At 34.0% G+C, this 14966-nt stretch overlaps 1 protein-coding gene across 1 annotated transcript in view; it reads right to left on the bottom strand.

The window, feature by feature from the left end:
• Window positions 1-14966, bottom strand: part of LOC106463738 (protein arginine N-methyltransferase 6-like) — a 46149-nt gene that overhangs the window by 23263 nt on the left and 7920 nt on the right. The window contains exons 3-5 of the mRNA XM_022391314.1: window positions 12490-12525; window positions 8428-8561; window positions 428-469 (exon numbers count right to left, since the gene is read on the bottom strand). Coding sequence (XP_022247022.1) covers window positions 428-469; window positions 8428-8561; window positions 12490-12525 — 212 coding nt within the window. The remainder of the gene's footprint in view (window positions 1-427; window positions 470-8427; window positions 8562-12489; window positions 12526-14966) is intronic.

The following is a 14966-nucleotide window of genomic DNA, read 5'->3' as shown; positions in this document are numbered from 1 at the left end:
ATTAACTATATGTGAAAAGGAAAAAAAAACATGAAATTAAAAATATAACCAAAAGAAGGATCTTTAAAGATACTCTCCAAAAAATTAAGTTATGTATTTTTTTTTCGATTTCCTAATTTTATTTATTTCATTGCATTGTATGTTAATGATAATAGATAGAGCTAGTGATATGGTAGAGAAAATGAAAAATAAAACAAACATTTACCTTTAAACTTTGATACTCACTTAGGGTGTTCTAGAAACTATGCATATGAAATATGAAAACTATAAGATGAAGAAAAGTATTTATATATTCAAAATGAAAATCATATTGCACTCAATTTATAGAGTTTGAGTGCAAGTAACTACAATAGATAAATACTTAGATTATTAATTAACCAAGCCTACTAACATTTATAATAATATTTAATAATATGAAAGAGCTTACCTTTTTTTGCACCAGCTTGAGCACAAAAAACACTAAGTATGCCTGAAAAAAAACAAAAAACTGTATAGTTGTAAATGGTATCATGAATGTTGTCAACTATGAACTATGTAATTTATTAAATGTGTTTATTTGTAATTCATAATTGATATTAATTTCTTTGTTTGCTTTTGGACATTCCGGAAAGCTACGCAAGAGCTATCAGCACTAGCTGTCTTTAATTTTGAACTGACAGACTAGACTAGAGGGAAATCACCTAATCAATAGTACCCAATGCTAATTCTTTGGCTACTTTTCTCTGATGATTAGGAGAAATTTGACTGTCACTCCTAGGATGTACCATTAGTAGTTTGAGTTGTTAAAAACTGACTTACTAAAAAGTGCTTGTGGGTTAGCCCTTTACCTGAGTTGGTAGAGCACTCATCTGGTATAATTGGTGTTGGGTTCAAATCTGAAGTAACAAATATATTGTGAAAGTTAACATTTTCCAACACTGAACATATATTTGCAATAGATACTGGTCTCTGTTCACACATTAGCTTTTCCTGATTTTGTGCTGCCCTCTATACCTGCAATTTTTTGCTTGTCACTAGCCTTGGAAATGTATAGGGGCACTCCAATGGGAGATTGTATCCCTTCTGTATCAGGGTATACTTTTAACCCATAAAAAATATGTGTTGCTAAGTCTGGCAGAAAACAAGTGCAGTCCAGAATCTGAGTATGGAACATGTACATGCAAAGTGTGTAGTGTAGGTATGGTGCATCAAACTCTACATGGTGGGTCAACTCCACCAGGTGGCATCAGGTATTTTTCATTCAGTCTGTGGTAGGAGGAAGGCCCCAACAATTTTAACCTCAATCCCAGGAACCAGAAGGGAAAAGTAACCTCTGTTCTGCCAACCTAGGAAATGCTCATGTGTGCTGTCCCTCCACATATCCAACACCAGTCCAAAACCAGGTAACATTGGGTATTTTTCGTCCAGTCCATAGAAGGAAGGCTCCTACCAACCACACGAGTGAGGACTTATGTTCACAGGTCCTGCACCTATCCAATGCCAAACCAACCAGAAACTGACATCCATGCAATGGTAAGGTGGGAGAAAACTAGCCGGAGGGGTGAACTGTACTTGGTGGGTCATCTCCAGTCCAAAAACAGGCAGCATCAGGAATATTTAATCTATTCCTCAGTAAGAGAAGAGTCTACACCATCTACACCAACAGAACATCACTGCATTACTCTCTATTGACTGAAATTGTGCACACTCAGGAGGATGCCTTCATGGTCCACCACCTCAGCAACTATGAGCTGGTAAGTGGCAAGGACTCTCGTGCTCCACTAGAAGAAAGGAGGGATGAAAGCACATTGGGGAGCCTGGAGGAGCATAACACCTTAAAATAGTGCAATGGGTGACAACAAAACTCTATTTTTAAAAGCAGGCCAGTCCCAGTTTATTCAACTAGGACTAGAAGGATGGGCAACTATCTAGACACTGCTTTACTCATGATAGTCAATGAGTAGGTACGGTCTGGATAAAGCTTTGTTTAGCAAATAATATACTGCAAGGAAACCATTAGTGGTCTTGTGGAACACCACATCTCAACAGTGAGCTCTATCAGACCTGAATGGCTGCATAGTTCAGATTTATATATAAGTGTACCCTAGCAGACACCATGTGCTACCTAGTGGGATCCTGTTACATAGAATAGGGCCCCTGCAAAGGTAAGAGAGAAACAAAAAACAGCTTACCCAGTCAAAGCCAGTAAGGTGTATGCAATGGAGATGACAAATAAGAAATGGCCAGATGATAAAGATAATGTGTGATAAAAGTATGCAGGGTTGTCCAAATGCCAGTTTGCATGATCTCTATTAATGGATGATGAAAGTGAGCAGCCAGAGAGAGTGTAAGGTGTAGGATTTGATGAGAGGTTATGTGAAAGAGTCACCATGAATCTGCATCCAGTGAAGCATAGGCTAGATGGATGAGCTGTTGCAGCCATCCTGTGAAGGTAATGAGAGAAATATCTCGAGTAGACAAGGAATTTGAAGGTATAAATAGACAGGAGCATCATACTACAACAAATAATGGTCCTAGAAAAAAAGGTTGAGAGTGTGGAAACAGAGAGAGTGAGTTGTCTGTATGGCTTGTAATTAAACATTCACAAACCATTATAAGAAAATTATTCCTGCTTAATGTACTGCCAAAGAGGAACTCTCTTTGTGGTATTGGTTTTGTCGAGCCACCAAATGAAATCTGTAATCAAGGAATGAGAAAGGAGAATGGTGGAGGTTCCACTGATAGTGCAAAGTCCATTGCAGCCAATGCAAATGAGCACATCCCAAGGGGATAAGGGATTCTATGGAAACCCAAGTCCCTACAAGACAGGGAACCTCCCGCACAGTGAGAGAAGGAGAAGATATGGAATAGGCAACTAAATACATTATGTCCCTTAAATGAAGAGGAGAAGGATAGCCATAACCACCCTACAGTCCATTTAACTGTTCTTTCTCCAACTCTTACTGGTATGGTTTTCTTTATCTAAGCTTTATGTGGCATCTTAACAAAAGCTATTTCAAAATCTAAATACATAAATTCCACAGCCTTTCAATCATCCAGATAACAGGCAACATCTTCTGAAAAAATCTAAAAAAAACCAGATCAGTAAGACAAACGTTTCCTTCAGTGAATCCATGTTTGCTTTCATTTATGATATCATATTCCATTAACTCCTTAAACCCGAGCAGACTCCGTTAATGTCCAGTTGAAAATTCTGATTTACCCATTGGATGGGGACAGCATCCAATAACATTTATGTCTCTTTGGCTAAAAACTATTCCTAATCATGTTATTATTAAAAAAATTAAGAAAATTGAAGTTTTATAAGGTATAGTGATAATTATTAGGAAATCGTGAAAATACTTCTGGCAGAATATGCCAAAAATTACGGATTTAAGGAGCTAAATGATTTTGTAAAGTTTCTTTTATTAAACTCTCAAGAGCTTTTCCCACTACAGAAGTAAGGTTAACTAGCCTTTTATTTAGTGCAACTCTTAATATTATCTTTAAAAACAGGAATAACACTTGTAACTCTAAAATACTCAGACTCTTGCCCACTCTATTTACCTACTAAAATTGAAAGAAAGGATCTTGCATGCCTGATCTTTGACTGTTGGAAATCTTACTTTGAATTTCTCAATCTTTCTACTTACCACCAAGGAATTTATATCAACAATAGCGACTGCATAAAAGGTATAATTCACACAATGATACATAATTAGACTTTTAATGATAACAATGTAAAAATTCTGCATGGTCACACTGTATGATATATTGGCAAGTGATGTACACTCTTACCTGACAACCACATGTATTACTTGGATCCAGCACTATTAGTGCTAATATTAACAACTGCAGATGTAACTAAGAAATGGCACTTGTTAAAATAGCATTTCAAAATAGTTATTTAGCTCACAACACAACTAGCATAAAGATGAAAAACAACAGTAAAGACACTGCCAATTTTTCTTCCTTTGTTTTTGTATGTGTGAGTAACAAGAATTTCAAAAAGAGTTTAATTTATTCCCCTAGTGGGTTAGTTGTAAATTTAGGCTTATAATGATAAAATCAGAGGAATAAGCACAGACAGCCCATTATGTGGTTTTGCACTAAAACAAACAAATTTTAATTTTAGTTAAAGCACAGGATAATTGTAGATCACTTACATCTTATAAATTTTTACTAGTATAGTCAATCAGATTTTTAATTGTAATTAGTAATTAATACAAATATACCAATTTTTATTGCTTCTTTTATGATTGTTGTACAAGATATAAATCTTTTATGTAATTATTTATAAACTCAGGATCAGTGTCAGCTGTCTTATATTTCTAAGTAATTTTATTGATGTGAAGAAACACAAAAGACAGACTTTCTTTATGGGGAAAAAAATTCATTAGTAATTACAAATGTCCAATATTTTATGTTGAGAAAGTATACAAATAACAAACTGTCTGAGGGGAATTTGGACTGATATTGAAACTCTTGAATCTCATTATAAATATTTATATGAAGAACAAACTGCATGATGAACTAATATTCAAACTTTGAACCTTCCTCTTAAACAAGCTTATGTACAGTACAGCATTTAGTTAGGATGTAATGTCTTTCAAAATTATTGTCTTTCAGAGTTTCCAGCTTGGATCCTGAGATTCATTCAAGTAACACTTTAACATTCTCTGTTTTGACAGCATTCAGAATTGTCAAGTTTGCTAATTGGAAATTAGCCAACATTCTTGCAGGGAATATAACAAGTGACATCCAGAAATAGAAAGCTATCTTTTCTGACAACTAATCGAATAAGGGTCAAGAGCTCAACTCCCAATGGACACAGATTTTGAGAAATGTGTGTTTTGTGGGCAAACTTGGCATTGTTTATTTTATTTTTGTACTCAAAGCCAGGCTTGCCCCTGTATGAATAGAATTATAAGGATTTTAAGAATTGCAGAGTTTAAGTTACTGTAGCAGTTTCAATGGTGTAACATACTAAAAGCTATTGTTAACCTTTTGCTATTTTGATCTCTTGAGCAAGTTGAATAATGTTTTGTACTTTACTTTTAACTCTCATTTACAGAAGTGAATTGTTCACTTAAGCTTGAGAAAGTAACAGAGAGATGTTTAAGTATTTGTATTATGTTTAGTTTCCATTGCATAGTTTGGCTAACATTTGAACCGTAAATATACTCTTAAATCTTGGGTTTGTTTAAATGGAACATTTAAATTATTTTAATATTTATTAGGGGCTTATTTTCACTTCAAATTTAAGGTTAAATTTATCTTACAGAGTTGACACTGAAATGATAGGAACTTTTAAATAAAGTCTTCTTATCAGTTCCACAAGCACCATTAAACACTTGCCCTTCCATCAGTGTTAAGTTTTTCTTCTCTAGAATCCCAGTTATAGATTGGGGAGATCATTATACTCCGTATTCTGATATCCTCCAAATCTTGATTTAGGCAACCTAACTGACTGCTCTGCAGGAAAGCTCTTTTGCACAGAAAATATTACTGAGTAGTAAAGTAAAAGGGGAAATTTTGGTGTCCTTTGTTCTTGCATACATAAGTAATAAGACTGTGTGAGAAAAGATTTTAATTTAGTCTCCTATATTGTGGAGTACTGTATTCACTCCGAGAGGATTTAGCAGTCAGACTTTTTTGAACACTCTAGCAAGCTGTCTTGTTGTCTCACATGGATATTTCCATTCTCTACAGTAGTGGTTCACAACCTGGGATCTGCGTAGGTAATACCATCTCATTAAACAAGTAAGTTTTTAATACTGATGTTTTTTAATTGCACACTCAGTTATATATGTCTTTTATTTGATAGTGAAAAGTGGGAGAACAAGTTAATTATTAGTTAATAAAAACAGTTTGTTGGGTAAGCAGAATCTTTCAAAAACACGGGGTCCATGGGGGGGGGATGATAATAAAAGGGGTCCTCTGCTCTACAGAGAGACGAGTGTACAACCAAGAGGTAGATGTATTTGATGCCAGTCTGAAAGGTTTGCAGGAATGGTGCTAAGATCAAGGGAAAGTTCTCTCGTGCATCTTGGATTTTCACCAATGCTGTGAAGGTCCCTGTCAAATATTATGCTGCATCCAAGAACTTGGGAAAGAAAACATGGGCAATTTGGGGCATTCAGATACCTTTCTGAACCTCTTCTTCTAAAGTTAAGCCCAGACAGCAAGCAAAGAACCACGTGATAAAAGACTGTATGGGTGGCCCAAGAGCAATTGGACCCAAAGGGTCTCACCGACTAGAGAAGCACAGTCTCTGCTCTAGATGAAACTATTTATGATATGGCCCTGTACAAAGTTGTAATCGGGATTCAATGGTAATATAGGTGTGAAATTGCTTAGGAACATCCTGTTTCCTATTTTACCATACTTCACAGTAATCAATAAATGCATAGTTTCCAACATTTTGTACGGTACAGTGAGGCTTGGGTTACCATATATTACACATGTGTATATATTATTACCATTTACAAATAAATATTAAAAATTTCATTTACTTTTCTTAAAACTAAAAACAGTAAACAAAAAATTTTCAGAAAATTATCTCCACTACTTACTATGTTTTGAAGTTCTCATTTGCACTCGTGAGTCATACTTGCTAACCCTCATCATAAGCCTTGTCCAAATTTACATGTCAATGTAGAAAACATTTTTTGTACACTTTATATATGCATTTTTGAATACCAAAAAATTATAAATAACTATAAGATACCACAAAAATATATTGTAATTTACCAGGCTTTCTAACATTACTGTATTTGGGTCTAAAAAGGGAGTCTAATTTCTGTTTGGAAAATAGCATTTATCATTATACTTCAAACCCTCCAACAAAATAAGAGCTTTTCTCTTGTAAATAATTTACAATGACTAACAGAATTATGCAAAGGAAATGCAGAGCTTTCAGTTGGTTATAAACTTATAGGTATAACAAAGCAGGCATAGATAAACAAGTCTTCTTAAATGAAGTGGTGGGCAGAGGCAATACATTGAATTCGAGAAATATTATGATATCTCAGCAAATAGAAAATGTATGAGGTTCTTATTTTATATTCTAGCTTACTAATATCGGAAATTTGAGTTTATAATTCACATGAAACTATAGACATTGTATCGTGGACGTCATAAAATGTAATCTGACCAAACCCAGAAGATGACTTGCCAGTGTGACACAAAAACCAATATTTAGCAATTATTTTTATATTTACTTTCAAATTAAGAAATTAACTAATGTATAATACTAAAATTTGAATTAAGTCTATAATGTGATACCAAGTTTATTGACATACATTCACAAAATAGTAGTTCAATAAAATTTTTAATTTAAGTCTACAAATGTGAGGACATGCCCCCTGACCACTAGCTACCTGTAACAATAGGGTTAATGACAATAAACCAGTAAAATAATGAAATCCTGTCCTTTTCATCAATTATATTTTAGTCACAAAATACAGAAGCTAGTAAGTTATTATATCTAAGTAAACTTCCTAAGGTGTAAGAAAATACAGGAATTCGTAGTAGTTTCAATAAGGCATTATTTTTGAGGTATACCATTCTAATTTCCTCGAGGTTAGGGTGCTTGACTCACAATCCTCATTGCCAATCATGCTTGCTCTTTGAACCGTGAAAGCATTTTCATGTGACAGTCAATTCCACTATTCATTAGTTTTATTTATTTTTGAAAAGGTAACTGCTGTCAGCATGTATGCCTAAATTATTTGACAAAGTATAAGCTTAAAATAACTGAGACTGCTAATAGTAATATTTGATTTGATGTTCAAGAGCATTTTATTAAAATGTATTTCACCTAAACAAACTTTTGTAATGTTTTGCTTTTCCACCTTATAAAATTTATAGTATTTAGTTTTAGTATCCCCATGAATTCAGCTAGCAATCTTTTTCCCTGGTCTTTTGATTTTAAGCTGTTATAGTAGGTCTGCTTTGATCTCCATAGTGTTCTTATACGTGTTAACTTTATGGTGTTGCTTTAAACCAGCTTTGATCCACAATGGTCTTATAGATCTTAATTTTAAGGTGTCACAGTAAATTGGCTTTGAACCACAGCAGTCTTATACATGTTAACTATAAAGTAGAGCATTAAGTCAGCTGTATTCCTCATTAGAATTATATATGCTAATTTTAAGGTATCACATTAAGCTAGTTGTGTTCCTCAATAGAATTATAGAAGTTAACTTTACATACCGCATCAAGCAGGTGCAGTTCTTGTTGTAATTATTTTTGGGGTTCAAGCAAGTTGTATTTTCCTAGACCACAAATAAAGAACAACTAAGTACAACATTAAAATTCTAAATCTCAATTTAAAAAAATATATAAACAGCTACACTTTTACTTCAAGTTATTAATTTCACTGCAATATATTTTTCCTGTAATTAACATAAACTTAGTTCTATCTTGATCAATGGGACAACTTACCAGTTCCAGCACCAACATCAGCTACAACTTTCTTGTAAAACAGCTTGTAATTACTTAGAATAGCTTGTCTGTAACAGCTCGTCCTCTCATAATCCCCTATCATATCCCGATGGATAGACAAGCGAGCATAGGAACTAAGGAAAATATAGCCCAAAATTTATAATAAACTAAAAGCAAGCAATACTTTTACTTCTACAATTAACAAACTATGAACAAGCAGACGTAGGAATGTTAACATTTTTCTTACTTCAAAATGTATTGCATATAGATATCTCTCTGTACCACAAAGAACTATTACATCATTCACACTGCCATGTAAATTCTAGTGCACGTCACAAGCCTTGAACAAAGTTCCTATCTATACATATGTCAATGTGTACTGCACAAGCCTATAATGTAATCATCATTAGCCTACAGCTTTCCATCAATAATAGAGTAATACATCTTCCATACACAATAATCCCCATGAGCACTAGCATTTGAGCACAGTCACTCTTGACAAGGCAAACTAAATGTACTGCAAGTGGTGAGACACTTGAGTATCTATCTGAAATACATTTTCAGGTAAGGAAAATGTTAACTTGAGAAAATCTACTGATCTCTTAGCACCACAAAAAGCTAGAACTCCACACTGAAGATGGTGGAGGGCCCAGTGCAGAGAAAGAAGTAACAAAGATAAGCCCCTTTCTGAAAACTACATAAAAAAGGAAAAGCCCATGTAATGTGACATTGACGAGGTGGGGGTAGCCTAGTGGGGGCAGCACTCAGTGGAACACTGAATCCCTCTCAAGCAGGGAATACTCTTCACCCAAAAATATTATGATATCTGTTGTTAGAAAGGGGAGATAAATAATAATTATGTACACAATAATTTAGTTTAGTTAATCTGGAGAAATCTATCAAGTTCCAATTAACCTGACGTTAAATATCTTTGAAGATTGTTTCTAAAAAAAAAGTGTCAAAAGAATCTTTTCCATGATGCTAAATTGTTGCTAAGGTGGGTGGAATGTACAATTGCTCAACCAGCCATTATCTTACAGACAAGTATATGAGTGTGTAGTGGGGCTCTAAATTAGGTCATACCATGTAGGAAACATACTTACACGATATACTCGCCATATTCACCACCATAACCAGATGCAGGGAGAAGCATCCCAGATCTATGTCCTGAGGCAAACCCAAGACCGATTCAACAGGACCGAGCAACCAAGAATGGTGTTTCCTGAACTATGATATCAGGTAACATTCCAGCCCTACTTCCTAAAGGAGGGGTGCATCCCCTTGGTCTCATACCAGTGGGATTGCACTGTCCAATAAGGTACTTTCTATATCAATTTCCAGCATCTTGGGAATGAGAAATTAAGGGTTCTCCCATACTCCACTAAAAGAAATGAAGAGGGAGGAGTTTGCATGGGGGAAATAATGGAAAGGTTCTTGGACTGTGTCAACAGGTACAATAATCTGAAATTACATCCCAAATTGAGAGACAGTGCAATGGGTTACTGCAACTAGAGACAGAAATCACAACCTGGAACAGTCTGGAAGATAAAATACACATAAATAAACATGTTGTTTAAGAATTATAGAGTAGATAAATTAATACATAAAATTATACACAAACTTTTCTCTATGTTAAAATACTTTTACTTGCGAGCTTTTGGCCCTCTTACCAGAGCCTTCATCGGGCAACAATGTACACTGTTGCCCAATGAAGGCTCTGGTAAGAGGGCTAAAAGCTTGCAAGTACAAGTATTTTAAAATAGAGAAAAGTCCATGTATAATTTTATGTATTAATTTATCTACTTTATAAGTCTATTTTAACATAGAGAAAAGTTTGTGTATAATTCTACAGATATAAACACTGCCAAAGCAGACTTGCAGAAAACCCTATCTCAAAAACACAGATGGTAGTTGGATGGGCTTAGCATTTTACAGGATGAGGGTTGTGGCTGAAATAGAAAGCCAAACCAGCCATCCAAACAAGATGACTCCCAAAGGAGGAGGTTCTAACAGAGAAAGCCAGAATTAAAAGGGCAGGTAGAAGCCATATATCAATAGAGTACTGGGACAATAAGCTTCAAAAATGTAAACTCCACGAAAACTTCACTTAACCCAATGAAAAAGATGAGGCCAGAGTCAACTCAAAGGGAAAAGATTGAAAGCCAAATGTTTAATCATTATGGATGAATGCAAAAAAAAGCAAAAGGTAGGTAGACACATTTGGATGTGTAAGAATGTCTGACACCCCAAACTGGGACATCTACTATCAACAAGAGTATCCACTATGGAGGAAAGACCAAAACTGGATCGTGTAGGACAGAATGATATCTGGCCAACAACCTCCCATCTTTTTGGAAATGATAAATTAAAAGATCAGAGTAAGTCCCATGGCATTTGAAGCAGATGAGGAGGAGTAAAAGTACATGAAAAAACCCCTGAGAATGCACCTGAGGAACTGAACATGCTGTAGCAAAGGACGACCACCAGTGGACAAAGCAGAAAAGCAGAGTTCTAACAGGAGTGGAAATTAGTGGTGGCTCCAGAAAAAATCACCTCTAAAACCTGTGAATACCAGGGGGAGACCATGGATAGTAACAAGAGTATCATATATAAAAGATTGTTTAGTATAGGTAGTATTAAATTTATTTATTTTGTGAGTTAGTATTTCATGATTGTTTAGTATTTTTTTCATAATAGGAGACAATTATTGGAAATTGTGTTTGTACGTTATTGATGTCAAGGCTATGGAGATTTCTAGAATGCCTAAGTGAGAGATATAAAAAAAAAGAGAGCCAAAAGTAAAGTTGAATGAAAGAGAGTTTCAGTCAGAGAAAGGTTAGAAAATGCAAAGTTAATCATCGTAGAAGTGATTGAGATGAAGAAAATTAATTCTAATCTTAACATTAAAATCATTTTGCACGTGGACTAGTAAAAAAAATACTCGATATATTCACAGATAAATATTTTTTTACTTTATTAAAAATACTTCACTAAAACATATGCTTCCTGAAAATCTGTCAAATTTTGTGAATATATATATATATATATATATATATTACATTAAAAGTTAGTAGTATCAAAACTATAAAGACTTTAAACAAGTACAAAGAGGTCACATGGTAGGTCAAACTGGTCAATCCCATTTTGAGAGAGTTAATAAGGAAAATTGTGGTGCCCGTTCTTGCAAGATGTATTTTGGTTAGAAATAGTAGTAAAAAGAAAGACTTAAACGGTCTGCCCTTACTGGCATGGTGCCCATTAATCAAGGTTCTACTATACATATATATAACTATAATGTGCTAAAAATAAATATGTATCATCAATTGAATGGGGTAAAAAACATGAATGCATCATATTTTGATGTGATAAGAACATAGATGTGTCATCATTTGACATGATAATAACACAGGTATATCATGATTTGAATGTGGTAAAAAAACTGTTGTATCATCACTTGAACCTGATAACAACACAGATGTACATCATTGGAACAAGGTGAGAACATACATGTATCATTATCTGAATGTGATGAAAAGAGACATACTTCAACATTTAGTGTGATAAACAACATATATATAATCACTGAATGGTAAAATGAGATGCATTGTCACTTTAATGTGTTAGACAATACATATTATTTGATGTAGTTAAAACAAATTTATCATCATTTGAACATGATACAACACATTCATCATTTGAACATGATAAGAAGGTAGATATGTCATCATCTGAAAGTCACAAACAGATATATATGTATTATCGTTTATGTATCATCAGTGGAATTGTAAAATGAGATACTCCGTCATTTTAATGTGTATGAAGATATATATATCATCATTTGAGATTGGTAAGATCGCAGATGTATTATCACTTTAATATGGTAAGAAAATGTATCATATGAATGGTACACAAAGATGAATAATTATTTAAGTGTGGTAAGAACAGAAATATAACACCATTTGAATGTACATTCTATGTTTGATGCATAAATTCTAAGGTATAAATACATTAAATTTGTCATTAAATTCTGTCACTTTAATTTTCATTTCAATCACAACCTACCTAAAATAATTGCTGTCATCTTCATTGCTGTTGTTTCTGTAATGAAAGGTCCAAAAGCCTAAATTCACTGTTTGAAGGATTGGTACAAGAATGGAAAAAAGATGTGGACATTGGATGCTCAAGGCATTCAGTTTTGTGCAAATTAAACTGTTTGAGCTCTGAAATCTTTATTTTATACATCAACTGTATTCCAGTTTCATTAACACTAAGACAATGACAAAAAAGTACAGAAATGTTTATCTAGTTTTTCAAATACTTATTCCCTTTTTCTATTCATTTGACTTTAAAACTACAAACATGTTAAAACTGCCTATATATCCAAAGGACTACCAAAGTGTGACTAAATTTAGGTTTAAAAAAAGTGTTTAACATCAATTTGCACATATATTATCATGACAGAAATATATTTACTGACATAAAAATTAATAATAATACTATAAGTCCAACCACCCAATTAAATTGTTACTTGTATTCTATGTGATATTGAAAAACCTGTAACAAACAGAGAAAAACAATAACTTCATCTGCAAACAACTTTCCACTCTGTAAAATTTATTTTATCCAATATTCCCCAAATTGGCTTTCACAAAACTGACTGACAGGATATGACATGTTAGTTTACAAGTTAAGATGTTCTTTCTTGTGATATTAATAGAATCATGCTCAGATTATTGCTATAATAAAGTTTGATTGATATCAATCATGAAGCTACACAAAGGACTATCCATGCTCTGCCCATCACGAGTATCGAAACCTGATTTTATAGCTTTGTGAGCTTACAAACTTACCACTCAGCCACTGGGGGGCTAGTCAGAAGAATATTCAAAATATTATTATTGTTGCACAATAATAATTTTCACATTATTGTTGACCTTATAATAGCGATTTTGCAATATTGTAAGTTTGTTAAATATAATACACAAATGTGAAATTCAAATAATTCACTTAATTATAATTTTGAATATAAATGGTGATATTAACTATTCAGAAGTTTAAAATGAGTACTTAATATTTTAGCAACTCTGTAGATCCAAAGAACTACCATAGTTTGACATATGATTAAATGGAGTACACATGATCTATCCCTCAACCAGAGTAGCCTTGGTAGTAGGGATCAGGTGTAAATAATATGAAATTTATCCAATTTTTGTAGAATTTATTAAAGGATATAGCATACAATGAAATATGATGATTACCAAATACTGTTTCTAAATTATACAAAACTGACCAAGTTACGACTGGCCACATCATTATTGGAAGCTTCACAATTAATGGCAGTACTTTTTGGGTAACCTACAGGTCCACTACATAAGCCTTCTTCTTTTCCATTCGTCATTGCATCTGTTTTTTGACCAGAGCCCAATAGATCTTCAGCAGATATGTCCAAGCCTCGCTGACCATGACTGGACCTTTGCTACTCTATGGTATGTCATCATTAATCACCATTATTCTGTCGATTACCTACACGTGCAAGATTCTGAGATGTTCAACTTGCAACCTGTGTAACTGCTGTGGATGCAATCACAATGAACCTTATGACAGCCCTTGCTGAGGCAAATTCCTCTATCAAGCACTCAAAAGATAGGTTTGATGCTGACAAGAACAGTAGTAATAGCAGGTGCTTTCTACCAGATCAGAAGATCAAAAACAAGATCTCCAACCTCAAACATCCAATGAAGAAAGGTTGTATATGTTGATATGAGGATGAAAATAAAACAATTTGTGTATGTAACTATTACTGGGAAGGTGGTGTGGCCACTCTGAAACCCTGTCTCTCTTTTACTGCTAAAATTGGTTTGATGCTGATAAGGACATTAGTAATAATAGTAGCTTCTTACCAGATCAGAAGATCAAAAACAAGATCTCCAACCTCAAACATCCAATGAAGAAAGGTTGTAGAAGTTGATTTTAGGATGAAAAAAAAAATACAATTTGTGTATTTAACTATTACCGTGAAGGTGGAGTGGCTACTGTGAAACCCTCTCTCTCTCTTTGACTGCTCATAACTCCCAACTAAAATACATTAACATCATATGGATTTCATATATGAATACAGCAAATTCCAAACGTTCAAATGGTATATGCAACACCTCCATGAAACAATTACCACAATTTCTTGTCCCTTGTCCTACCACCCATAAACACTACTTCACCTTTGGTTGAGGGATATATCCTGTGTTAATTAATAGTTTAATATGTAAACTTTGTGGTACAAAGAATACAGAGAAAACAAGCTGATCAACCCATTCAGAACAGAATTTACAAACACTTTAAAGCTTTACAAACAGTCAGTACAACTTTCAGGAAGTTAAAAAGAGTACTATTACGACTAAAAGTAGTGGATTTAATTTTAATGAGCCTATTCTATCAAGCAACAGATTTCAGTCTTTAGCTTGTGCAGATGAGGAACTGTTGGAGGGAAGGAAAACAAAAGGGTCAGAGAAGGATGTGGATGATAAGGAGGTTATAGTTATTGG

Source organism: Limulus polyphemus, unplaced genomic scaffold (genome assembly GCF_000517525.1).
Source record: "Limulus polyphemus unplaced genomic scaffold, Limulus_polyphemus-2.1.2 Scaffold1472, whole genome shotgun sequence".
Classification (NCBI taxonomy): Eukaryota; Metazoa; Arthropoda; class Merostomata; order Xiphosura; family Limulidae; genus Limulus; species Limulus polyphemus.
Note: the sequence above shows the minus strand (reverse complement) of the source record. Positions and strands in the feature narration are given on the sequence as shown.